A 27,096-nucleotide genomic window follows, 5' to 3' on the forward strand; every position below is an offset into this window, starting at 1 on the left:
CATTTTGGAAAAACATTATGCTAAATCACAGACATCAACTTACCTTCTTATTTTAGATTGATTTTTGATGAAAAAAAAAAAATAGATGCTCACCTAGAAGGAACACTCAAAAGAGATATAAAAAGAATTCTGTAACATGAGCCAATGAGCAATGAGTCTCCTAATCTTCGACTCACTCCCTTGGTTTTCCTTGATGATGCTGTTACAAGGCTGTTCTAAACACACACTAAATACACTGGAAAAGAATTCTCCTGTCAGACCAAAAAAAAAAAAAAAAAAAAGAACAAAAACCTAAAAAGCAAAAGGATGCATAGTGACTGTCCATCATAGACTCTGTATGTGCAAGCAATTGGGATATTTTAGGCTGTTTTGAAATTGTAGGAGAGAATGCCATGTACTTCTTTGAAGTATTTGTTTCAAAATGAAACAGGAAGGGAAAAGATATATAATCTCTTAGGTTCTGTTTAAGGTGTTTCGGAGTATTACCTCTGTAGTGATAATTGCTAAACACTGAATGCCTATTACGTGCCATACACTATGGTAGGCACTTAACACAGATTATCACACTTAAACCACATACTTGTCCTATGCAGGCGGGAACTGCTATCCAGATTTTCCAGATTGGAAGATTATGTACGGTTTGTTGGTGATGTTGTTCAGTTGCGAAGTCATGTCCTACTCTTCGCAACCCCATGGACTGTAGCCAGCCAGAATCCTCTGTCCACAGGATTTCCCAGGCAAGAATACTGGAGTGGGTTACCATTTCCTTCCTTTCTTTCCTCCTCATATTTCCTTCAGGGGATCTTCCTGACCCAGGAATTGAACCTGTGTCTCCTGCATTGGCAGGCAGATTCTTTACTGCTGAGCCACTAGGGAACCCCGGTATGGTTTAACTAAATAACTTGTTCAAGGTCATAGAGCTAGTGTACCAGGTTCTGAATCCAGATTACCTGCCTCTAAGGTGTTCTAAATGAAATCGTTAGATAAGTATTTCTTGCAACCAGCCATTGCTTTCGAATTTTAATACAGATACACATTCATAGCTCTAATTTGTTACAGAGAAAGTACCTCTGGGGAAACATGTTTTCAATCACTTTTATTTTTCCATAGCAAGCACTTCAGTAACTGGATAAGAAGTTAACTGATAGCAGCCCCACAAGATACTAAGGGCTTCTCAGGTGGTGCTAATGGTCAAGAACCTGCCTACCAATGCAGGAGACATAGAGACGCAGGTTCAATCCCTGGGTCAGGAAGACCCCCTGAAGAAGGGCATGGCAACCCACTCCAGTGTTCTTGCCTGGAGAATCCCATGGACAGAGCAGCCTGGCAAGCTACAGTCCAAAGGGCTGCAAAGAGTTGGACACAACTGAAGTGACTAAGCATATAGCACACACATACAAGATATTAAACTGTTATAGATCATCATCATTGTAAATAAGATTATCAAATAGCCCTTTCTCATTCCTTTAGGTTAGGGTTTATTTTCCAGTTGTTTCATTTGAAATGTTTAAATAAATTTCTGATAATTGAAGATTAGTTAGAATGAAACAAATTTTTCTGTAGTTTCACGTTAGTGAAACTTGTGACTCGACTTGTGACTGGTCTTCTATACCACACAACTGGTCTCTACTGAACCTTCAATTAAAAGTGAACAAATTATTTAAAAAAAAAGAAAATACAGCACACACACACAAAAAACTAGTCACACTGATTTCTTATTCTTACTCTAAACAAAAAAATCCTATAATTTTACTTCCTAAATATTTTCTGAATTTGTCCTTTTGCTCAATTATGCTATATTAATTTAAGCTCTAAGCTCCTGATTCCAATCTTTTCCTCCCTCCTTAAATTGATTCTCTACTTCTTAGCCAGTGATTATTATATAGAATCCAAAACTGACCAGGCTACAAGCCTCAGCATACTAAGGCACATACATTAGGTTCAGTTTACTTGGGAAAGTACATAGAGCCCTTCATAACCTGACCCCTGCAACCTTCCCAACTTCTCCAGGCAATTTCCATCTCATATGAGCAATTCTGACACTGTGCTAGCCTAGCTCCCTGGTACAATATTCAGTTTTTATTATCTTATGATACAATCATCTATTTCTGGCTCTGCCTCTGGACATTTTCCAAGGCAGGGACTTTCTGACCTTTGTGCTTCAAATACCCAACATGGTGCCTGAATAGAGCAGCATTCAAGTGTTTACTGAAGTGCAGGCCTCTCTTATTGAGGAAAGTATAGTAACTTAACATGTACTGGTCATTTTCATAGACTTTTCCCCTAAGCTTTTCCCTCAAATTCCTAGGAAATATGTTAAATTTCTTTTTTTCTCCATTTCCACCCTAGGCTTCTGCATTTACATTTAGTGAGCAGTGAATGATTTACTATGTAAGTTCTCACGCCAACTGTTAAGTTTATGCAACGTCTTTAGCAACACAATTTTGCAGGTGACTCAAAAAACCCAAGGTGAAGGAGAGTTTCAACACTGACATACATACCTGCTTAAACACTGATCTGAACTCTTGGAACACATTAACCTATACAAATGTGGATGTGTAGCACTGAGCAACACATAGCATTTCTAGTGACTACCATCATGTTAGTGGAAAATGAGAGAAACAAGTAGGGGGAAAAGAGCTTTATATAATATTAGATACCCTGTGATGAATGTATTTTTAGATAAAATTGAATCAAATACCATCCAGGTTACCTAAAGGGGAGATGGTTAAGTAGTATACACACATTAAAAATCTATTTTCAAAATAGTGTAACACAGGCAAATAAAGTGTCCAAAATGGTAGGATGAGCACAACAAAAAAAAAGTCAGTGTAAGAATGTAAATGACCCGGGCAGTGGAAAAACAACTAAGTATGCAGGTTTGAATAGCACTGCTGCTGCTAAGTCGCTTCAGTCATATCCAACTCTGTGTGATCCCATAGATGGCAGCAGTGCAAGAACACTGGAGTGGGTTGCCATTGCCTTCTCCAATGCATGAAAGTGAAAGTGAAGTCGCTCAGTCGTGTCCGACTCTTAGCGACCCCATGGACTGCAGCCTACTAGGCTCCTCCATCCATGGGATTTTCCAGGCAAGAGTACTGGAGTGGGGTGCCATTGCCTTCTCCTTGAATAGCACAGGTCCACTTAAATGTGGATTTTTTTTTTTCAATAAATACAGTGCTATACAATCTGCAGCTGAATGCACAGTGCGGAGCGTCAGCAACCCTAACTCCCTCATTGTTCAAAGATCAGCGGTACATAGAAACAAACTTAAATGCTTTCCCTCAGCATGAATTTATTTAGCTCTATTCCAGTTGGATGTGTTGAGAAGAAAGAAATTTCCACCTCTACCCTCCTTGAGTTCTTGCGGACTAATAATAAAATTGACCTAAGACAGATTAGTAGAAGAAAAAGAAACAAATTTTAATTTCTGCATGCTGAGGTCTCACAGAAATGGAACCCAGCCAAAGGCGGCGGCTTTCAAGTTTTAGATAAAAGAAAAAAAAATTTTTTTGTGATGAATTAACAGGTCAAAGAAACTCAGGTTTGGGGCACTTAATTAGTGAAAACTCTAAATAGTTTGGGCTTGGGGTAGTAAATTAAACAAGTAACAAGGTTGTTTATATGGGCTTCTCAACCTGAATTCCCTATCTTCCACAAGTAGGGTATCCTTTTATCTTTAGGTGCATGGAGTATATGTTTCACATGAGAGACTCATTTCTTGCTTTCTGTGAGACAGAAAGGAGGGTCAGTGTCCCTCTTTCATTGGCAGTTTCTTAATTTAAAATAATCAATATGCCATTGTGGTATATTTTGGGGGTAGCCAACAGACACTAGCTTTGGACCTAGAGCAAGAAATGGAAATGGTAGTGGCATATCTCTGGTAATTTTCACAGAAAATGTTGACATCCTGTTCTAGCTCCTGGTAGAGGTGGAAACAAAACACCAACAAGAAACAGTATCTTGAGACTTCCCTGGCAGTCCAGCAGCTAAGGCTCAGGGTTTCACTGCAGGGGGTGGGTTACTTCCCTGGTTGGGGAACTAAGGTCCTGCATGCTATGCAGTGTGGCCAAAAAATATATATATATTTTAAGATTTCACACGTCAAAAATTCCCTCCTAAAAATTGTTTCTCCTAGAAATTCCTACATTCCCTATACCAGTAAGTCATTATTTTCTACAAGTAAAGGTTAAGAACGTATGTAAAATCAACACTCTAAATAAACCTAAGAACTTTAATATAACAAAACTGACTAGTGGTTTGAAATATCCTCTTTCTAGAGCACTAAAATATATGTCAAAGAAAAGAAACTAAAAGACAATTCTTTTATGGGATTATAATGTGAAAATAAAGTTCTGATATGAAGCAGAATAAGTGCATTGTCAAGAAATATATCATGTTTTCTTTTATGCTCATACATGAAAAGTAATCATATAAAAATGACATAAGAAATGTAAGCTATTAACCATAAAAATAAATCAAAATTCTATTTGTCGAAAGAATGAAACATGTTCATTAAATACAATGTGGAGACTGATGCTAGAAAACAGATTAAAGCAAACACAAAGGTATGTGTTAATACATTCTAAGATACTACTTTAAGATACAAACCTTGACAATTTTGTTTCTAATAGGTAATTCCTATACATACTAAACATATTTAACAGCATAAAGCAGAGACACTTAAAACTTTCAAGATACAACTTAAAATCTTTAATGATAAATAAAAGTATGTTAAATTATCTTCAAATCTGAACACTTTAGAATGGTAAATTCCAGTTGAAAAATCTAATAAACAGGTAAAATTAACAAAATGATCAAGGCTTTTTAAAATGGTTTAGGCAATCAAAAGAATGTGCTTAACAGCAAACAGAATATTTTTAATGGTAAGTTATGAGTTCTTTACTCTAAAAGGCCCAATAGGAAAAGGAAATACTATTTCTTCTTATAAATATATATTTTGAATTCACTTCATTCAAAATGTCTCTAAGAATGGAGAAACAAACAAAAAAGGCCCCTAAAACATCAGGGCCATTAAAGATCTTTGCCTGACAGACCGTGTAGCAACAGCGACACCTAGTGGTCAGGGATGAGTAGTGACGTTACCTAGCTATAAAGTGATAGTAAAAGGAAAACTCGGAAATGGCTCTTTTTCAACTTACTTAGGGTAAGGTTTTATCTTTTACCACAAACTATATGTTCCAAGGAAACACTTTAGAATCTTTGGGGAACAAAGGCCTTAGTTCATAAGCTTGAAGCAAGCGTCCAGAATCAGTTCAGTTCAGTTGCTCAGTCGTGTCCAATTCTTCGCGACTCCATCGACTGCAGCATGCCATGCTTCCTGTCCATCACCAACTCCTGGAGCTTGCTCAAACTCATCAGTTTAAAAAAAGTGTCTAAAATAAAACTCAAACCAAAGAGAGAACATACAGATACTTTATTGCTCACCTTTCACACAAAGCACACCTCCAGCCGTTTTCTTTCACAGCTTGACAATATTTACGTGTACAAAAACCCAGCAAGAAGCGTCATGTAGATTTCAGTAAAGGTGAGTGTCAAACATCAACTCAGCCAGGCTTTTGTTTTCTGCAGCAATAATAAAGGGCCTCCTGCTCTAAGCAAAAGTCTGTCCTCTTACTCGGTAGTGCATTTCTTTCATTACAAAAAGTCTCCTGCCCAAAGCAAACCAACTTGTATCTGCTGAGCCAGTGGTATTAACTCGTGCATAAAACAAATTTCAGTTTGCTGTTTCTTCTAGCAGATTTCAAGTAAAAATAAAGTTGAAAGAGGAACTTGTTTTGAATGGATGCAGGTCAGTTTGAATTGCTAAACTTAACTAAATGACTACAGGTACTATAGGTTCACAACTTAGTCTGCTTTTATAATCTTTATGGATTTTGGCCGTGTTCAAGGTTTTCAGAGTTGAGCATATGGTACAGTATTCTGTCAAAAGGATAAGGCTACTTAATGTGCTATCTGCAGAAGAGCTCATTTAATAGGAACTGACCTTAAAGTTCTATCATGAAGCTAATGTTGCATAACCTCTCTGAAGAAAAAGCCAATCAGGGCAGAACTGTGCTTGGAAAATAGGCATTAGAATACTTTAAGGAAAACACATATAAATGGATTGTTAATATGAGGAAGGTTTCCTAGTTGTAAATCTAAAAAAATCTAGAAGAATTCTCATTTTTCAAAACTGCATATTGAAAACATGAAAACTACTTGTTCAAGTAATTTCCTCAGAAAAATACACATGTTCTGACTGTGGAATTAGTCTACTGGTCAGTTAAAGGCAGTTTTAATTACCTTTTAAGAAATTCTTCATACAAAGGAGAGATATTGTATGTGTTTCTCAAATAAACGGCATTATGTAAGTCCATTTAAAAAAAACCAAAGGAACAGTATTGTATGAAGACCTACAAATGCTTATGCCAAGCAGGAATCTGCCTGTCACCGGTGGTCTCACATTAATTCAAAATCAATGCTGAATTCAGGATTCTGAAACTAAGTTTCTATTACTTGAGCTCTAGCAAAATGTAAGGTTCTATGTAGCCTCAACTAGTATAATGTCTTCCCTGTCCAAATCCAGAATGATTATACTGGTAACCTCCATGCTGGAAGTGCTGTTCAAATTGCCCCCCTTGATGATAATTCTGGCTCCCTCTTCCTCCCCAACCTCCTCCTTGGCCAGCGCGTCCGCCTCGGCCTCCACGACCCCCTCTCCCTCCACGACCCCCGCCTCGATCGCCGTGATGCCCACCATCTTGGTATCTATTGTCCTGCTGATATCCACCACCCTGGTACCCACTTCCTGTGTATGTAGTTGTCTGGAAGCCACCATAACCACCGCCCTGATAGCCACCACTGTGGCCACCGTGATAGCCGCTGGGCTGGAAACCCGAATCTCGATAACCGCCATCTTGGTAGCCGCCCCCTCCCCCGCTCCCTCCGTCTGTCCAGCCTCCTTGGTGCTTATTTCCTCTTCCTCCCCCGCGGCCACCGTGGTCGTAGCCGCCGCGTCCACCTCTGCCTCCTGTTTGCTGTTCATGACCTCCTCGTCCTCCGTATGAGGAATGTTCATAGCCCCCTCTCCCGCCTCCTCGTCCTCCTGCTGGTTGCTGGGGGCCATCTTGCCTCTTCTGCCAGGGTGGCATCTCTGGGGGTGGAGGTTCGATTTCATTGGGCCTACCTCCTCTGTCAGGAACTCTGCCCATCAACACCTATGGGATACGAAAGATATTTTAAATTTTAAATTACTTTATTTTAAAAACATAAATAAATGAGTTAGAAAGAAAAGGTAGTCTTGTCACCTTATTGATGGCACAGGCAGTCTTTTCTCTTATAGAGCCACTGCTCGTCCTTAAGATCTTTGACAAGTCTTGTCTTGCAGCCAAAAGGTGGGCAACAGAAATAGTACTTTTAGGAGATAAGACTGAGCGTTTTGGCTGGTAAACCTTCGCCAGTTTTTCTGTTTGACTCTGAAAGAAAGTGTTCAAAGACAAATGTTGGTTTTCAACGTGACACAGAAACTGATACTAAACAAGTTAAAGATTTTCGAAATGTTTGATGATAGTATTTACTAGGCTCCAAATGAGAGAAAAAGTTACATACTCACCACTGCTCCTATCTAGTGATGAACTATCTTAGAGTATAGCTGTCGGACCTGCTGATACAACAAGGAATGATAAAGGGGACAGAAGGGGTATGGAGATAAAGGGGCTTCCCTTTAAGACTGTGGAACAAAAAGGTTTCCCATGCCACTGGTCTCAAATGCCTTCACTTTATCTGTATCTTATATTTAAATAGATAAAATGAAGGCATTTCTATTATAAATAAGAAAAAGAGAGTCTACTTTATAACCATTTAGTAGAAGTACGTTTAATGTATTTGTAACATAAGATCACAAAAGATGAATGAACGAAGAATATAAAGAGCAAGTTTACACAAGATAAAATAAAGTTCCAATAAATACAAAACATGTTTTCCAGACAGATCAATAAATGCAAATTAAAGTAACCTAAATGCGGGGAAACAACAACAAATTCTTACCTATTAAATTTTGCAAGCAACAGCTACAGCTACAATACACAGGAAAATAGCACAAGAACAAAACGTAATTGCTCAGTCTGTTAGTGATGTGCAGGTACTCAAACATTGATGGTAAAAGTTTAAATTATATTATGTGAAAAGGTGTAAAAAAGATGTTTACTATGATTATATATGTAAAGAAGATAATGCTAAAATGAAACAGCTATCGTGGTGAAGACAGTGGGATGACAAAGGACTTTCTTTTTTTAAATTTTCTTTAATAATTAAAAGGCTAAAGAGATTAGCTTGTCTGGGAAACATTTCCTGAATGTCTTATGTTTCATTTCCTTGTGGTCACTATTGTACCTACAGTAAGGGCTCAATCAATCTTTAGGTGAATAGAAACAAGTTTGAGAAAATAGTTTCATATAAGCTTCAAATAAAACTGATTTTATAATGTATTTCAAAGTGAGATATAAATACACAAATTTCATTACATGAAACAAAAGTTCAAAGAGTAAACAGAAGCTCAGACATCCTGCATCAGAACCCCAGAAGTAGAGTCCGCTAATGGCAGTGTTAAGCCCAGAGCTGCAGTGTTAATACCTTGGGTCCATGCACATCCATCAATCACTGCATGCTTTTCTAGCTGAAAGTTGCAGGTTTTTGTTGTTGAAGTACAGTATTATGCCAAGAGTGAAATGATTGTTATCATCAAAGATATTTTAAGAAAGGACTGCTATCTCCTCAACAACAGGCCCCAAAAAGAACAATTTATTCCCTGTGTTACTACTGACTCACTGTGAGATCTCAGGCAAAACCTTCCATTTACTTGGGTCTCCACTTGTTTTTAGTTGCAAAATGAGGGGAGTTAAGACTGATCTCTAAGACCCTTTTCCAACACTAAGATATTGTAATTCAGTAAATATCTACCCCGTCAATTTAGCAGCTAAATAGGACTATACTATGGTTTAAAGATTTTAGGTGAAACTAACATTTATTGTATTAGGAAGATAATGGGAGAACTAAATAAAAACCTTTTCTCAGTCAATTAAAGTTCAGAAAAAATCTACTTTTAAAAATGAATCCACCATTAAGGGAACTTCTAACATTTTGGATCAATCTCCACATAAATTCAAGAATTAGTTCTATTTCAGGGTTCTAAGAAGGTCAGATTAACCAATTGTGCCAATTAATTACCACTTACTGATAAAATACTAGATAATTTAATAAATATCGGTTGGAATGACCAAGACCTTTACCTGGATTATCTTATTTAAGCTGTAAGAAAATGAAGTTTTACTGGATTCTCCAATTCTCTATAAATGGGTCACAATATCTGGTCTTCCAAAATCAGTATTTTAAATTTAATTAATTTATTTAATTAGCAAGTTAAACTGTTAGCTTAAAGTACAATAAACAAGTAATTTAAAATTTTATTATTTTTAGTAATTTTTAGCTACTCTACTTTTCTCTTATAAATGGATACTTCCAGTAGGGTTTACAACATATAGCTTTGCTGAAAAATATTAAAAAATTGAAAAATAAATGTTTTCACTATTGCTGAATGGCTCCTCAGTAATTCCCTAAAGAAAAACCCCTACGTGTATCTCCTACGTATTTCTCTTACAGTCTGCACTATGTCTAAGCTGTGTTGCTGCTGCTGCTAAGTCACTTCAGTCGTGTCCGACTCTGTGCGACCCCATAGACGGCAGCCCACCAGGCTCCCCTGTCCATGGGATTCTCCAGGCAAGAACACTGGAGTGGGTTGCCATTTCCTTCTCCAATGCATGAAAGTGAAGTCGCTCAGTCGTGTCCGACTCATAGCGACCCTATGGACTGCAGCCTACCAGGCTCCTCTGTCCATAGGATTTTCCAGCAAGAGTACTGGAGTGGGGTGCCATTGCCTTCTCTAAGCTGTGTTAAGTATGTTTAAAGATCATGTCCAGAAATACTCTGCTCTTTTCAGTGATTTAATGTGTACCTTAGCTCTGTCAGACCAGCCAAAAGACTGGACGGTGACGTCCAAACGTTTTATTAGCAGCTTTCTCCGAACTTCATATTCATTGGCCACAGCTTGGTTAATTGCTTCTATCTTCTCCTGAAACAAAATTAAAAAGACCAGTTAGAATTTAAATCTGCTTGACCCCCTATTCCAAAAGGGGAGAAACTGCTTCATTCACAACTGAATGCCCAGCATCAGCACAAAACGATTTAGGTTATATACTAAACAGAATAATAAGTTATAATAAACTAATGAAATGACAGGCATAATAATGTCATCTCAAAATAGAACAAAGAATATGTAAGTACAAAATTCTCATTTAGTTTTCCTATAACACACTGTGTGGAGCTCAGCCCAGTGAAGCTTCTGGCTTGAAGGCAACCCATTTGGCAATTAGAAACATGCATCATACTGAACTTCAATTTAATCAGCTGTGTGAAATTTTTTACAAATTATGAAAGAAGTACTTCTAACGTTACATAAAATTATTTTGGATAAATCTTAAGACTTACAAAAATGATTCTAAGGATGTCCACCATATTAGAGAATATAACTTCAAAGCACAAACATAAATATCCTGAGATAGGTAGATGGCTCCTTACAAAGTTTACTCAGGATGCTCACTACTCACCCAGTGGGCCGGTCCCATTGGCTTCTTCAATAAAGGCTTTCCCACATGATTAGGTGGAACTTTTGCTAATGTTTCCTTTAACTGACACAAAAACATAAATGAATGAATAAACAAATCTAAAAGTAAAACACATCCTCCTCATCTTCCCAACTCCCATCATATCCTGCCATCAAAAGAAGATTCCTGACAGAGGCAAAGGTGGAGGATGTTTTGAAATGTACAAGACCCACACGATAAAGACACTCACTTGACCCACTCCTCAGGTGTCTATGAAAGTATGAGTCCTTCACTGCACCTGGAACAGTGCCTGACAACAGTGGGCACTCAATATGAATTTGCTGAATGAATGAATGAACACACAGAAAAATATGGACTATGGATACACTGCTGCTCCCCCGTAGAGTTCAGCCAAATTTGTGCATCATGGTGTCCATTTACCCCACAAGGCAAATACACCAATTCTTAAGAGTCCAGCAGATATGCATATAGAGAATAACTCTGCTATATCATTCTCTTCTGTTCATTAATTTTTTAATTGAAATTGCTTGTTCCTAATCAATTATATAAAGACTCTTAACTGTTGAAAATATGTGGTATAAAAACAATTCTGACTTATTTTCATGTACTAGATTATATTAGCAATTAACATAACTAATTTGTCAAATGAAACATGTAAGACTTAAAGTGACTGGATTAAAATCCCAAAACATTTACATTATTTTCTGTCCAGTCAATGGGGAGAATGGTGGTAAAATTTAATGATAAAGACCTTAAAATTAATTGTATCGAAGTTCAATGATAAAATAAGTTTTAAATGGACTTAAGTCCTAATTTTCTTTACATTATTTCTAGTTTATTTCAGTTCATAAATCAAGGTGCAAAGGTTCCTTTTTGAAAAAGAAACATGCTAATATGTTTAAAAAAATAGTAAAATACCAATTTTTCTTGACGGTATCTAGGATTTAAAATGCAAAACTCATTTAGTAACAATCACTTAAAAATATGTACATTAGGTTCCCATTAAGAGAAATTAACTTGCTTCATTTCAAACAACTGTAGGACTATGCCTTTAATACACTACAATCTGGTACTAAAGGTCTTACTTTTTTTTCAATCCCGCTGAAGAATTGGAACATAGTTATATTGGCTGGAGGTTTGGACATTCCTAGAGCAATACATATGCCTTTCAACTCTTGAAAGACCTCACTACCGCCTCCTTCTTGAGCTTTTTTTGGAAGAGTATTCACACAGAGCATTCTGGCAGCTTCTAGTTCTGAGATGAGGTATGCTGAAGTAAACAAAATAAGATTTCAAAATGAGATACAGCTACAATTAATAGTCATAAGTCTGGAGTCACAACTCTATAGACCTAATGATATGTAATAAAGCTGCAAGAATGGATAAAAACAAGAAAGAAAAACCATTTTTTACCTGAAAATTATGTAACACATAAACTGGTTCTGTAATTCAGTATTTAACCAATATATGTTTAAAGCCTGATTTAAAAGCAAACAATTCTTTTCGGAAACCAAAAGATCAAGGTAGATCACATCTTAAAATCTGATTCTTGTATTTCACTATTAAGGAACCTCCAGAACATGGGTTGGCATCTGTTAACAAATTGGCAAAGATGGCAGGTGGCTAATTTTCAGCAACAGTTAAAAAAGTTATATATATACATATATCTATATTTTACTTCTCACAACTGATACACACCAGTGATATAACTATCTTGCCCTCTTACCTTCCAACACTCAGGTAGTCTGTTTAAGACTGGAGTGAAAGAGTATTTTTAAGTAGTCAAAGCTTCACTTACAAGAGAAGGGGGAAGGTACTAAATTTACAAACACCTTTTTTATGCATGGTCTCCAGTAGCCTAATGTAACCTTCTGGAGGTCACACAATACCTTCTTTCATCTATATTCTTCTTAACATTCCCTTTCCTCCTACATTCCTCATTCTCACCCCCTCCCCTGGGGGAAAAGAAAAAACCCCAAACTTTCTAATCATTTCTGGGCGGAGTCCTTTCATATCAGTATCATTCCCTTGTTTGCTGACTTCAGCCAGGTATAATGAGGGCTGCAATCTGCTTCAGGTAAATCAGTTGAAGGTAAAAATATTCAATCTTATTCCTTATGTTTAATAATCATTTGGATCGTAGGATTTCAGGTTATGTGACAAAGTGAGAACCTTCTGACAATATTAGGAAGAGAGCTGGAAAAAGACATTTTCTGGGCTCTTAAGCCCTACAGTAAGTATAAAAGAATGATCAGCTTGAATATCTCATTTCCTACACCCAAGGTGTAATGTGAGAAGTACAGGGGTCATAATTTTAGCAGACCATTTCTGAAAAGCTGCCAAATCCTATTCTAGAATAAACAACTAAGTTTCTGGAAAGGTCATCCTAAATGGGTTTGATAGAATCTTAACATGTTCTGTATAGCAAACTGCATGAGTTAAAAGATCAAAACAGTAAAACCTCACTGCCATGAAAATAATCAACTGTTTTTGTAAATAAGGTTTTACTGCAACGTTGCCACACTCTAAAATTCATTTACATGTCATCTATGGCCACTTACATGCTACAACAGTGGAGTTAAGTAGTTGCCAGAGACCTTATGGCCCACAAAGCAGAAAATATATACTATGTGGCCCTTTAAGAAAAAGTTTGCCAACCCTTGCTCTAGAAAATCATATATATTATTTAATAAATTGGTCTCTAAATTTGGGACAACATAGCTCAGGCATTCACAAAATTAGTTTACCAACACAATTATCATCAAAAAGCATTAACTGTAACCGGTGGGTTCAAAATATCAGAAAAGGCACGAAAGATATAAAACACAACAAAAAAAGATTATCTCTACTGACAATCTAATTAGAAATAAAGAATATATGCATACAAAGATACCAGACTTATTATACCTAAGGGAAATATTAATATCCTGACAACCACAAAGGCCAATGAACAGCCACAACAGTTCTTAACCTGACACATGAGAGTTTTTCAGCCACTATAGACTATTAGAGAATACACTATTCTGTTTTACTAATAATTCTAACGAGGTTTAGGACACAATGTATTAAAAGATTCAATTCAATAAGGTAGGGTGCTGCAAGAAGCAAGTAAAATTATAGCACTGAGATGTGACAACTGATACTTGGAAAGATGAGAAATATTTATACAGACTGAAAAGAGAATGAGTACATGTACATAAATGCGTACTAGCATGAGAGAGGATACAAACCGGGGAATATTCAGAAAGAGGAAAGAGCAGAAGCAAAGATAAAGAGAAGGAAGGGAGCAGTGTGTATGTATGCATGAAGAATTCCAAAAGCAGAGTAAGCTTTAGTTGATTTAGTCATTTAGTTGAGGAGCAAACAGTTGTATATTTTTGAAGAGCTTTTGAGGTAACAGCACATTAAAATATAATGATGACCCTGAGTCCAAAATAATAATGTTCAGAACAGTCTGCTTAAGAAACAGGAAAGAGTTAAAGGCATTTTTATAAAATATTTATATTCCAAGTGGTTTTTTATAAGTATCAGGAACAGAAAGACCAAACTCTGAGCTCTCTGGAAGAATTAGCTAATTCAGGGTCCTTACTGAGCTTTCCACACAGCTGTTGTCTTCCTATGTAAGATAACATATTCTAAGTGCCAAATATCAGGTATTGGTAAGGATAAGCAGTGCTACAAAGGAAGATTCAGTGAGTATACTGTGGCTGAGCCAGTTATTGAAATTATACAATTTGAAGGATAATGAATGCATGTATAAGAACTACATGCCAGCAATATCAGTATCTGAAGCAATATCTAACAATATGCACCCATCCACCACCCCTATACCCACCTAGTAACAATCATTTGACAAAGGGGACGTTAAAGTGATTTTAGAATACCTTAGTTCCTAAATATAATGGCTATGAACATACGCTTTTTAAAAAACTAAACATTCAAAATTGGAGTTGAATCATTTTTCAGAAGCCAAAGTTAAGTTGTAAAGACAAACATTTGAAAGATGCTCTGAACTGTGTTTGTCATAATAAGAACTATAATATTCACTTAACCAAAGCTTAATCTAAATGTGTCTCAGAATGCTACAAAAATTCTGAGTTTAAGATGACTGGTGGTTATTTATTGGAGAGTTTACATAAGGCAATAAACTTTGTGAGTCTACTTACTGTTTCTCAGGGTGAAAAGAAAAATAGTAGTTAGTATATTAAAAAAAATAACATAGAAGGAAATAACTTTTCATAAAAATTTACTTCCCAACTGATCAGTAAGTACAGGAACAATCCAAATAGTATTCTAGAAATGCTTACATTGTAATTTGACATCTTTACAAACAAAATCAAAATCCACAAATAATTACCCAGCCACAAAGAAATAACAACACAAAATACTTTAAATAATTACATTTTCCATTTACTGTGCCTAGAATGGTTACTGTCCACAAATTAAAAAAAATCTTCATTATTTCCATAGTATCTTCCTAGTTGATTTTAGTGTGCTTCTGGTCTAGAACACTGATGTTTCGATGATGCCACACCTGGATAACCCTCTAGCACTACTTTTGGTCATGTTAGGTGAAGAACAGCAGGCTGAGCACCACACTGCACTTAAACTGTAAGAGTAGCGATTACAAAAGGACACTGCTACCAGTGCATGAACCCACCATTAGCTTCTTGGTTAGAAATTTTAAACAAAGTTTTCTTTCAACTGTTTTATTAGTCATGGAAAACATAAACAGAAAATAATAGCTACATTCTAGTAGCCATGAACTTACTGAGCAAAAGGAGGCAGTTCTTCTGAATGAGAAGGCGCTTGGTCACATCCCCAGATGTCAGTGAAAGATATGGACAGTTCATCTCCCCTAGTAGCCCACTCACCTCAAGCTGGAATTCTTCAGCTTCACTTGGGCCTTTTAAGAATGAAAATAATCTTATTTAACAAAAATTACTGTTTTCCCCATTGGCATAGTAATTATCTATAAATTGAAAATTTTAATAGTATTTTCCTAACAAAAGTTCCTTTCTATTCTAATCCATCCTTTCTCACACAACTGCCTATTTGCTTTCTTAAACAGTTTTCATCAGGTTACTACCTTTAATGGATTCCTAAGTTCCACCTCATCCAATCTAATTTTTTCTGTTTGCCTTTAAAGATTCTTCATAGCCTCTCTGCTTGCCCTTTCTGGTATATTGGTAGGAGTAATTCCTATTACTTGTATATAGTAGTTAACTACAACCTCCAGAAATTTTCCTTCTAGCTGTGCCAGGCTGGTCTCCTCACCATCCTGGAAATGGTCAGTCTCATTTCTACCTACATGTCCTAACTTAAGTGACTCCCTGTGATTGATAGGCCCTCTATCCTCTCCTCCTCAATTAAATCCCACATATCCATCAAAATCCAACGGTCTTGCTCCTTGATGAAACCTTCCCCAAAGCCTGCTGCACTCACCGAGTTTCTTTCCCTGTGAACCACAAAGTGAACCGTTTAACTACTGTTCTAATCTCCATTTGTTTCCGTTGTGTCTAAAATTCCCATTTGAAGACGGTGAACATGAATTGGATTTCTGTATTCTAACATGTCAGATATAGCATTTACTTGGTGAACCAAGAAAAAGCAATGCTCTTCTTCCTTACTGTTTTGATAGTACTCTATCCAGTATTGCAAAGGGGTAAAATTTAACTATATACACTTTGAGAGAGTCACTTGATTTGACTCCATTTTCTTACCTATAAAATGGGAAGAATGCACTATCAGTGTTTTGCAAGCTGTGTTCTGTGAATTCTAGAGTTTCAAAGAACTCTGTTAGAGGCAGCTGGAGAAGAGAGATCTCAAAGCACTCCCTCTCAACTTCAACTAAAACACTATAATTTACCTGTTTTGTATTGACTTCTGTATGTTTTCATCTGAACAGGGCTCCTGGTTATAAACAGTTACCATCTAGTATTAAGTGTTTTCAAAGGCACCCACAGTCTCTGAAATGTCAGGGAAACAGGCAATGTAAAGAACACTGGCTCCCAAACCTGACTGCTGGGGGCTGCAGCCTGCCTGCATCCCTTACTGGTTGTGTGACCTCAGGCAAGGGACTTAACCTTTGTGCTTCCTTGTTTGATCTATAACAGGAGGAATAAAAGCAGCCTGGTAGGGTTGCCCTGGGGCTTAAAAGAGTTAACACTTGTAAAGTGCTTAGAATATGGCTAGTGCTCAGTAAGTGTAAGCTGTTGCTACTACTTTTACACTACACTCTCCTTAACAATTACAGTTGAATGCAACTAACTATACACATTAAATATACTAAATACATAAGAGTAAAGCTCTTCGAAATGGGATTCTGTAGGAGGGGATTATGTGTATAGTTTTCCACAAGGGTGGAGTAGCAAGTGAGCATTTTTCTTTGTTTCCTATTATGGGTTTACCTATGATAGGAGGGAACCAGGTTGTGGAGTGTCAGGTCCCAAGCTTTTGATTCTTTCACAGCATCAAAATTAGTGCTAAAGCAGTAACAAAATTGGCAAATATCAAACAGCTCTCCACACCATAAATCTGATGATGATGGATCTGATTGTGATGCACCTACTGATACATTCCTATGACACAGAAAGTTCCCTAATAAAGTGTTTTTGTCTCCTCATGTATAACAGAATTATAATGTATTTACATGTTATATATACTTCTGGAATTTGGTAGTCCTCAGAGAAAAATACCCCAATTTCTAGTTTTGGCCACCAATTTAAGATCTTATAATTTTTACAAAGAATGAAAAGTTCTTATATACTCTGTCTCCATTTTTTTTGTATCTCAGTAAAAGGGTCTTTTCAATTTCCACAAACAGCTGTATGACTACATTCTGGTTTTCAACTCAGAATCACCTTATCTATAAAAACAATGGAGGGGGGAAAAAAGCATTCTGTTTCCTTATGAATTTTTATTTTTACATTTATAAAGACTTTGAAATTTCAGCTGTAATACTGATAATGTTCACTCAAAATACAAACTTCATTTTTATATTTGCACCTAAAACTGAAATGTTTACTTACTGTTAGTTGCTTGCACATTTTCCTCTAGTTTACAGAGCACTCTTAATTCAGACACCAACCAAGCACAGAGTTTGGTAAACTCAGGGGAACTGGCTCCAGCAGTGACGGCCTGAGACAGAGCTCCATCTTCTAACAATGGACCCTTGTAACTGGTGAGTAAGAAATTACACTTCAGAAGAACAAAAACCACATGTAATATGTTACAAATGTAATATATTCACATTTTATTTAATTAAGCAATGATTTAATAAAGCTACAATGACCAATCTCTAAACTTGCATATATAAATAAACCATTAAAAAAACAAGCTAATCCCTTCAAAATATGTGAATACTGAATAGACTCACATATACTAGTAAATTATGTCAACCTCTGTACATTTACTCACTGTACAAAAGTTTGCTTTCTCACTTTAATTGAATTAGCATTAAAACTAGATTATAAGTGATAAATTATACTATAGTTTGGGCTTCCCTGGTGCTCAGTGGTAAAGAATCCACTTGCAGTGCAGAAGACACGGGTTTGATCCCTGGGTTGGAAAGATCCCCTGGAGAAGGGCATGGCAAGCTACTCCACTATTCTTGCCTGGAGAAACCCACGGACAGAGGGGCCTGGTGGGCTAAAGTCCATAAGGCTGCAAAGAATCCGACACGATTGAAGCAATTGAACAGGCACACGTGCATGCTATAGTTTACTATTTGAGAAATTAAACTTAGCTTATCTTTTCTAGAAGATATTCCAGAAATTAATTAGAGGTTTTAATGACTGTCTTTAAAAGCAAAAACTTGCCAATTATTATCTCCTTCTATATTTAATGATAGTTAAAATTAGTAAGACGTACTAGTAGCAGAGAAATGCCAAGATTAATTTAATAATTGCTGGCAAGTTGATGTTTGGGTGAACTGGTGCAAATGAATCCCAATCCTTTGTAAGGGATTCAAATATAAGTTTAAAAAATTATTAAATGTTTAAATATTCATAAAAGACAATAGTAACAACGAACCTCAATCTAGAAAATAGCTAGAATTAAGTATTTTGTCATTCTCAAAGTCATTTTAAAATATACATTTTTTAGAAGGTTATTTTATCTTTTAAATGTAATATTGATAAATACTTATTAAATATGTTCAAGGTAATTCGATATTTAGAGGTACAGAAATGCCAGAGAAATAACATTCAGTTCTTTTTAAAATATAACTATATGCTTACATATTTAATGGGACAAAAGAAACCTTACACAAAAAAATGAGGTTATATATAGTACAGTTTGGCATCTAGATTTAAAATCAAATTATTAATAGACAGTGAAATAAAAAAAACTGGGCCTATAAACTTCTCTTCCTGTTACACATTTAAACTTTATTAATTTTTCCCTGCAAGTAATTACTGAATTCCTACTGTGTACCAGGCTAAAAATAAATGATTGTCATTTATTTCTAATTGTTGTTGTTTTTCACTCACTCAGTCATGTCCAACTTTTTGTGACCCATGGAGTACAGCACACCAGGCTTCCCTGTCCTTCACTATCTCCCAGTGTTTGCTCAAACTCATGTCCATGGATGCCATCCAACCATCTCATCCTCCATCACCTACTTCCCCTGCCCTCAATCTTTCACAGCAAATCCTTGAAAAGTACATGTCATTTAATTGAGGCTAAATTTTAATGGCTGAATGCCGCCAAACTAGGCAGTTATATGTTAAAATTTATAGTCAAATTTTCAGAGTATCCCACGGTTTACATTACAACCCATCTCCATGATTTATTTAACTAGAGTTATTATAGTGACAATGACTTTTATACTACCCAAGAGAAGAAAAACATAGTTAACAGAGAATAAAAGAACAATAATGGGAAGAAGAGGCATCACTTAATTGTTAAGGGACCTCTATCCAGGCAGAGTGACTATATTTAAATAAGGTTCACCTCCATCCTCTCTCCTCCTTAAGTGTTCTTCCAGGAAGCTTAGGACTTTGTTTGCTTTTCCAGTTTTCCTTCCCCACTTCCTCTCCTTTTTCTGGTTCTCCTCAGTTCTCTCCACAGCGTTATTTTCACAGTGTGAACTTCTCTTCTACCTCACTCTCTACCCTTAAGTGCTCAGACCAACACTGTCAACAGAAGTGTTCCTCAAAAATGTTTACTGAATGGTTTCATGTCTTACATCTAGCAGTTTAAAGTTTGAGAGATCCACCAAAAAGACACCATTTCACCGAGTGTGACTTTTCCATAGGCTCTCATCAAAGAAATAAGCCACCTAAAGCCTAGAATATTCATGAAAATTCAGAGCAAGTTCCGGGGAAAAGTACAATGACAATTCACGTCGACAAAAAAAAAAAAAAAGATGATAAGCACTACCATTTCCTTTCCTAAAGATCCGTGCCAGGACAAGTTACTTAAACAGGCAGATGCTGGAAAACCTCATGGTATCCATTCCTAAATAAGAAAGGTTTTCCACAGCAAGGTAAAACCTAGGGGAAGGTTTTGGTAACGTTACTTTATAAATATAGTTACTTAATCTGTTTTTCTTTTCTTTCTTTCCTTTTTTTGGGGGGGGATACCGTATCTTTAAGCAAATATTTAATCATACAGTTTGTTTCTGGAACCACATTTAGCCCAAGAAATTCTAAGTTCTCAAGTTTTAATTGAGCACCCTGAACTGGGAGACCCAGTGAGATAAGAAGCCCTATTTCCAGCTTCTAGATACTAATGAATTACGGTTCGGTAACCGTCATGGGGAGAGACAAAATGCACAACAAATACAGAGACTTGGTGGGTGAAGATGCCCCGAAGGGAAAGGGCTAATGGGGCTCAATGAAGCAGGGTCAGAATCAAGGGAAACTCCCCATGATTCCCAAGAAGGTGGCGACAGGTTAAGTGCACAAGTGAGCTGGCAGGAGGAACGGACACAGCGCACAGACTTGTGGCTGAGGGAAGCCTGGGTGCATGCAGACATGACTGGGCAGAGGAGATTTTTTTTTTTTTTTTTGAGAGAACTGGGGTGGTGTAGGACTAGGGGCTCAAAACAGGAGCAGAAAGTTTGGAGGACAAATAGGAAAACAGAAGATCAACTTTGGCAACCTCCAGAGTGAGGGGGTAGGGCAGGAGGATAGGGAGCAAGGAAAGGAGCTCAGGGAGGGTGGTGGCGAGAGCCAGAACCCAGACAATGACACGCATGACTGACAAACGCTGCGGGTAACTCGGCTGCAGGGCGCACAGGGCAGGCCTAGGGGCGTCGTAGCTGGAGGACCCCGACCCGACAGGGCAGGCAGTGGACGTAGCATTGGGGTCCCGGAGCTACAAGGAGGCGACAGCCAGGAGCCACGGGATGCGGCGCGGAGAGGCAGGTGTCTCTGACTGAGGCGGAGAAGGAGTTCCTGGGAGGTCTGTAATGTGGGGTTTGGGAGACCGGTGCACTGGCAGTCTTACCCGAGATCTTCCAACGACTCCAAGATGTCAGTCTCCATGAGGTCACACTCCATGCTACTGTGGTATTCAAATTTCCGAGTCGTCAGGCTCCCCTCTTCGCCGGCAACGCGTACACTCGCGCATGCGCTGCTTCTCCGGAACTTCCAAGTCAACAGCTGGCGCCTCAGCCGCTGCACTGCGCATGCCTGGAGCGTGCGCAAGAAACTTGGTTCCGCCTGTCGCCCTGCCCCGGCAGGCTAAAGGATGGCTAGGCGACACCTTTTGCACATGCGTATTGCTGAATAGTGAAGCCAGCGGCCCCAAGAAGGGCAGGAAGTCTGGCTGCGTGGCAGCTGGGCGTGGGGACTTAGGCGAGGCGGGGAGCGCGCTAACTTTTTCTAATTGGTGTACGCATGTGCGAGTCATGGGGCGAGGCAGGTGGGGGAGGATCGTCGGGGGTGGGGGTCCCAAAATTTGGGTGAGTGCTGGCTGAGAATGAGTCTCTGGGTCTCAAAGAGTCACCAGAGTGGATGTCTGCAGCCAGCTGGCATTTTGTAGCTTTAGCTGTGGGTCATCGTGCGCTCCGAGAGAGTTCCTTAGCTTAGGGGTAGACGGGCCAAGTGCCGAGAGAATGGAAGAAGACTGGATTTCCTTGTGGCTGCAGTAGTTGTATTTCAGCGTTACGGAGGGGTCGACTTTCCCTTGACACGGATTAAGAAAATTGTTTCATTGCCTCCCTTTGCATTCTTGACTTCTTAAGCCCTTCCCAGACACTAAGCATCTTCTTTTAAAGCGGGGAGGGAGGTAAAAGGAGGTCTTCATTCCATATCAATCTCAAGTAGACTAATATATCTTTAAATCCACGCAGTTTTAAAAGTAAACACATTTTTTGTTGTACTATTATTGACTTGGCAGAATGTGACACGGTTCACAGTTGGTTGTTTCTTGGCATGTACTGGTTGGGTATGTGCTTAGAAATTATTGAAAAACATGAGAAAAATTGTATTCAAAGTGATGATATATTTGGAAAATTATATTTAACTATAAACTGGCATTCACACTGGTACTAGTAGATTTAATTTTGCAATTCTTAAACGTTTTCGTGTCTGATGGATAAATGCTTCCCACCCTTAACAGTAATTTTTAAAATTCTTTATTTTGCACCATCTGGAGTGGAGGGAAGGAATTAACATTTATTATGTACCCACTGTGTTCTTGACGTAGTATTAATGCAAGCACAGTAAGTCTATATGAGTATTACTCCCATTTTACAGATGAGGATACTAAGGGCTAGGTGAACTTAATGGTCTGTCAAAAATGGTACCACCAATAAGGAACTGGCTTTTGAAATGGAGTTATCTCTAAATCCATAGTTCTTACCTGAGTAGTCCAATAAGGATTTACAAGCAGGATATGAAAGGAGGAATATCTAGCTAGTTGAATAAACAGATTATGTATGATTGTGTATCTTATATGTAATTACCTTAACAATAAAAATGGAATGATTATTCTCATTGGGTTGTTGAAGGTGCTAAAAAAAAAAGTAATTCTCAGTGCAAAATCAGTTTAAGGGGAAAAAGGTTTCATTCTTGACTCACTTTTCTTCTTTTTATAATTATTATTTTATTTATTTGTTTGTTTGGCTGTAGCCTTCATTGCCATGTGGGCTTGTTTCTCTAGTTTCGGTTATCAGGGGCTACTCTTTAGTAGAGGTATGTGGGCTTCTCATTGCTGTGGCTTCTCGAAGATCACAGGCTCTAGGGTATGCGGGCTCCAGTAGTTGTAGCTCCTGGGCCCCTCAGGGCTTCAGTAGTTGTAGCTCCCAGCACAGGCTCAATAGTTGTGGTGTAGGGGCTTAGTTGCTTTGCAGCATATGAAGACTTCCTGGATCAGGGATTGAGCCTGTGTCTCCTGCATCGGCAGGCATATTCTTTACCACTGAGCCACCAGGGAAGCCCTTGACTGACTTTTCAGTGTAAGTTGTAACAAATACTATTAGTGAGTGAACAAGTGATGACTCCTCTACATATATTATTTCTCTCTATCTAATGCAAACTGTTAGAGTAAATGAAGGGTAGCCAACATTAAGTTTTTTTTTTTTTAATATTACATAAAATAAATCTATAAGGGACTTTACTGCAATACTTTTACGGGTAAATATTGCTGTAATTTTGGTAGGATCTAACAGGACTCTTTTGCATTTTATTTTGAAAATTTTATATTTGTATTGTAACCTGGATATCTAAGGATGTCATTTGAGCGAATTACATGAAAAAACTGATCTGGGAGGAGGGAACCCTGGTTTTTGCCTCAGTTCAATTTAAGAGTTTTCTTTAGATTTTTCTAAAGTGCATCAGATTATCTTTAAGAGATAAGTTTTCTGTTTAGAAGGTGTTCAACTAGAAATGATGAATAATCGTAGTTTGAAGTCCAAACTTTCCAACTATCCTTGTAAAGAGTAAATATATTCTATACTTCTGGGGAAAAAAATGTAACAGGGAAAATGGAAATGAAAATTGAATTTAGTTTTCAGAGGAACATCTTTTTATGTCACTACCTTAAAGATGATTATAGGTGAAGTTCTGACTTATGTAGTAGTTAAATTATTTGTGGCTGAGATTTGTAAGAGTTACTTTTAAAATCCATACAAGGGTAGTTTTTATAATGACAAATAAATTGCTACTAATTAGAATATAAGATTTGTCATAGAATAGTTTCTCAAAGCTGGTTAAACAGGCACCTAAAATTAAAATTGTTTCCCCTCAGTTAAAAGAAGTTGAAAAATTACAGCATTTTCCATTTTTGATGAATTTGCCCTTAGAATGACTCTCCAACAGGAGAAAATAAGAAAAACCCTAGATTTGCTTATGTTGCTCATGAAATTAAAGTTTGTATATGGTATTTAATAAATAAAGTCCTTTTCAGAATGCATACTGAAAACAGTACTCCCCTTCCCTAAATATTAGCATGTAGAATTAATCTTGTAGAGTCTCAAATACTCTTATAAGTATGCCTTGGAGAGGTTGCAGGTTTGGTTTCCAACAACAGCAATAAAGTGGATATTACAATAAAGGGAGTCTCATGAATTTTTTGGTTTCCCAGTGCATATAAGTTACATTTATACCATACCATAGTCTATTAAGTGTGCACATTATGCCTTTAAAAATGTACATCAGATCAGATCAGTCGCTCAGTCGTGTCCGACGACTCTTTGTGACCCCATGAATCGCAGCATGCCAGGCCTCCCTGTCCATCACCAACTCCCAGAGTTCACCCAGACTCAAGTCCATCGAGTCAGTGATGCCATCCAGCCATCTCATTCTCTGTCGTCCCCTTCTCCTCTTGCTCCCAATCCCTCCCAGCATCAGAGTCTTTTCCAATGAGTCAACTCTTTGCATGAGGTGGCCAAAGTACTGGAGTTTCAGCTTTAGCATCATTCCTTCCAAAGAAATCCCAGGGCTGATCTCCTTCAGAATGGACTGGTTGGATCTCCTGGCAGTCCAAGGGACTCTCAAGAGTCTTCTCCAACACCACAGTTCAAAAGCATCAATTCTTCGGCACTCAGCCTTCTTCACAGTCCAACTCTCACATCCATACATGACCACTGGAAAAACCATAGCCTTGACTAGACGGACCTTTGTTGGCAAAGTCATGTCTCTGCTTTTGAATATGCTATCTAGGTTGGTCATAACTTTCTTTCCAAGGAGTAAGCGTCTTTTAATTTCATGGCTGCAGTCACCATCTGCAGTGATTTTGGAGCCCAGAAAAATAAAGTCTGACACTGTTTCCACTGTTTCCCCATCTATTTCCCATGTAGTGATGGGACCGGATGCCATGATCTTCGTTTTCTGAATGTTGAGCTTTAAGCCAACTTTTTCACTCTCCTCTTTCACTTTCATCAAGAGGCTTTTTAGTTCCTCTTCACTTTCTGCCATAAGGGTGGTATCATCTGCATATCTGAGGTTATTGATATTTCTCCTGGCAATCTTGATTCCAGCTTGTGTTTCTTCCAGTCCAGCGTTTCTCATGATGTACTCTGCATATAAGTTAAATAAACAGGGTGACAATATACAGCTTCGACGAACTCCTTTTTCTATTTGGAACCAGTCTGTTGTTCCATGTCCAGTTCTAACTGTTGCTTCCTGACCTGCATACAAATTTCTCAAGAGGCAGATCAGGTGGTCTGGTATTCCCGTCTCTTGAAGAATTTTCCACAGTTGATTGTGATCCACACAGTCAAAGGCTTTGGCATAGTCAATAAAGCAGAAATAGATGCTTTTCTGGAACTCTCTTGCTTTTTCCATGATCCAGCAGATGTACATACCTTAATTTAAAAAGATACTTTACTGCTAAAATATGCTAACCATTATTGAGCATTCAGTGAGTCATAACCTTTTTGCTGGTGGCAAGTCCTACCTTGATGTTTATGGCTGTTGACTAATCAGGGTTGTGGTTGCTGAAGTTTGGGGTACATGTGGCAATTTCTTTAAATAAGACAATAAAACAGTTTGCCATATCAATTAAATCTTTCACAAATGATTTCTCTGTAGCATGCAAAATTGTTTGATAGCATTTTACCCACAGTAAACTTGTTTCAAAACCAAAGCCAATTCTTTCAAGCCCTGTCATTGCTTTATCAACTAAGTTGATGTAATATTCTAAATCCTTTGTTGTCATTTCAGCAATCTTCACAGTTTTTTCCAGGAGTAGATTCCATTTTAAGAAAACACTTTGCTTATCCATAAAGAGCAACTCCTCATCTGTTATAGTTTAATCATGGGATTGCAACAATTCAGTCACATCTTTGGGCTTCACTTCTAATTCTAGTTCTCTTGCTTTTCCCACCACATCTGAAAGTACTTCTGCTGCAGAAGTCTTGAACACCTTGAAGTCATCCATGAGGGTTGAAATCAACTTCTTCCAAACCCTTATGCATGTTGATATTTTGACCTCTTGCCATGAATCACAAATGTTCTTCATGGCATCTAGAAGCGTGAATCCTTTTCAGAAGGTTTTCACTGTACTTTGCCCAGATCCTGCAGAGGAATTGCTAAGTCAACCACAGCCTTACAAAATGTATTTCTTCAACAGTAAGACTTGAAAGTTGAAATTACTCCTTAATCTATGGGCTGCAGCATGGGTGTCATGTTTCCAGATATGAAAACAACATTCATCTTATTGTACATCTCCTTCAGATTTCTTGGGTGACCAAATTCATTTTCAATGAGAAGTAATATTTTGAAAGGAATTTTTTTTTTTTTTTCTGAGCTGTAGACCTTGATAATGGGCTAAAAATATTTAGTAAACCATGTTGTAAACAAACGTACTGACATCCAGGCTTTGTTATTCCTTTGATAGAGCACAGGGAAAGTAGATTTAGTAAAATACTTAAGTGCCCTAAGATTTTTAGAATGATAAATAAGTATTAGCTTCATAAAGTCACCAGCTCCCTTAATCACTAACAAGACAGTCAGCCTGACCTCTGAACTTTTAAAGCCAGGCATTGAATTCTCTCTAGCTGCAAAAGTCTTAGATGGCATCTTCTTCCAGTAGAAGACTGTTCCCTCTATACTGAAATCTGTGGCTTTTGCTAGCCACCTTCATAAATTATCTTACCTAGGTCTCCTGGATAACTTGCTGCAGCATCTACATCAGCACTTGATACTTCAGCTTGCACTTTAACATCATGGAGATGACTTTTTTCCTTTAAACTTACGAACCAACCTCAGTTCACTTCAATCTTTCTTATTACCTTCCTCATAGAATTGAAGAAAGTTAGGGCCTTGCTCTGGATCAGGTTTTAATTGAAGGAAATGTGGCTGATTTGACCTACCCAGATCACTAAAACTTTCTCCATATCAACAATAAGGCCGTCTCACTTTGTTATCATTAGTGTGTTACTAAAGTAGCATTTTAATTTCCTTCAAGAACTTTCCCTTTGCATTCACATCTTGGCAAACTGTTTGACACAAATGGCCTA

At 37.6% G+C, this 27,096-nt stretch overlaps 1 protein-coding gene across 1 annotated transcript; it reads right to left on the bottom strand.

The window, feature by feature from the left end:
* Nucleotides 1-5,420: 5,420 nt before the first annotated feature.
* On the bottom strand, nt 5,421-21,291 carry FAM98A (family with sequence similarity 98, member A). Its single transcript, XM_010829843.1, has 8 exons — nt 21,138-21,291; nt 17,714-17,862; nt 15,454-15,588; nt 11,768-11,952; nt 10,665-10,745; nt 10,013-10,129; nt 7,311-7,478; nt 5,421-7,220 (listed from the first exon to the last, which is right to left on the bottom strand). Exons 1-8 carry the CDS (start codon nt 21,188-21,190, stop codon nt 6,555-6,557), a joined length of 1,554 nt encoding a protein of 517 aa, XP_010828145.1. The 5' UTR covers nt 21,191-21,291; the 3' UTR covers nt 5,421-6,554.
* Nucleotides 21,292-27,096: the final 5,805 nt, after the last annotated feature.

This window comes from Bison bison, unplaced genomic scaffold, assembly GCF_000754665.1.
Source record: "Bison bison bison isolate TAMUID 2011002044 unplaced genomic scaffold, Bison_UMD1.0 scf7180017864508, whole genome shotgun sequence".
NCBI lineage: Eukaryota > Metazoa > Chordata > Mammalia > Artiodactyla > Bovidae > Bison > Bison bison.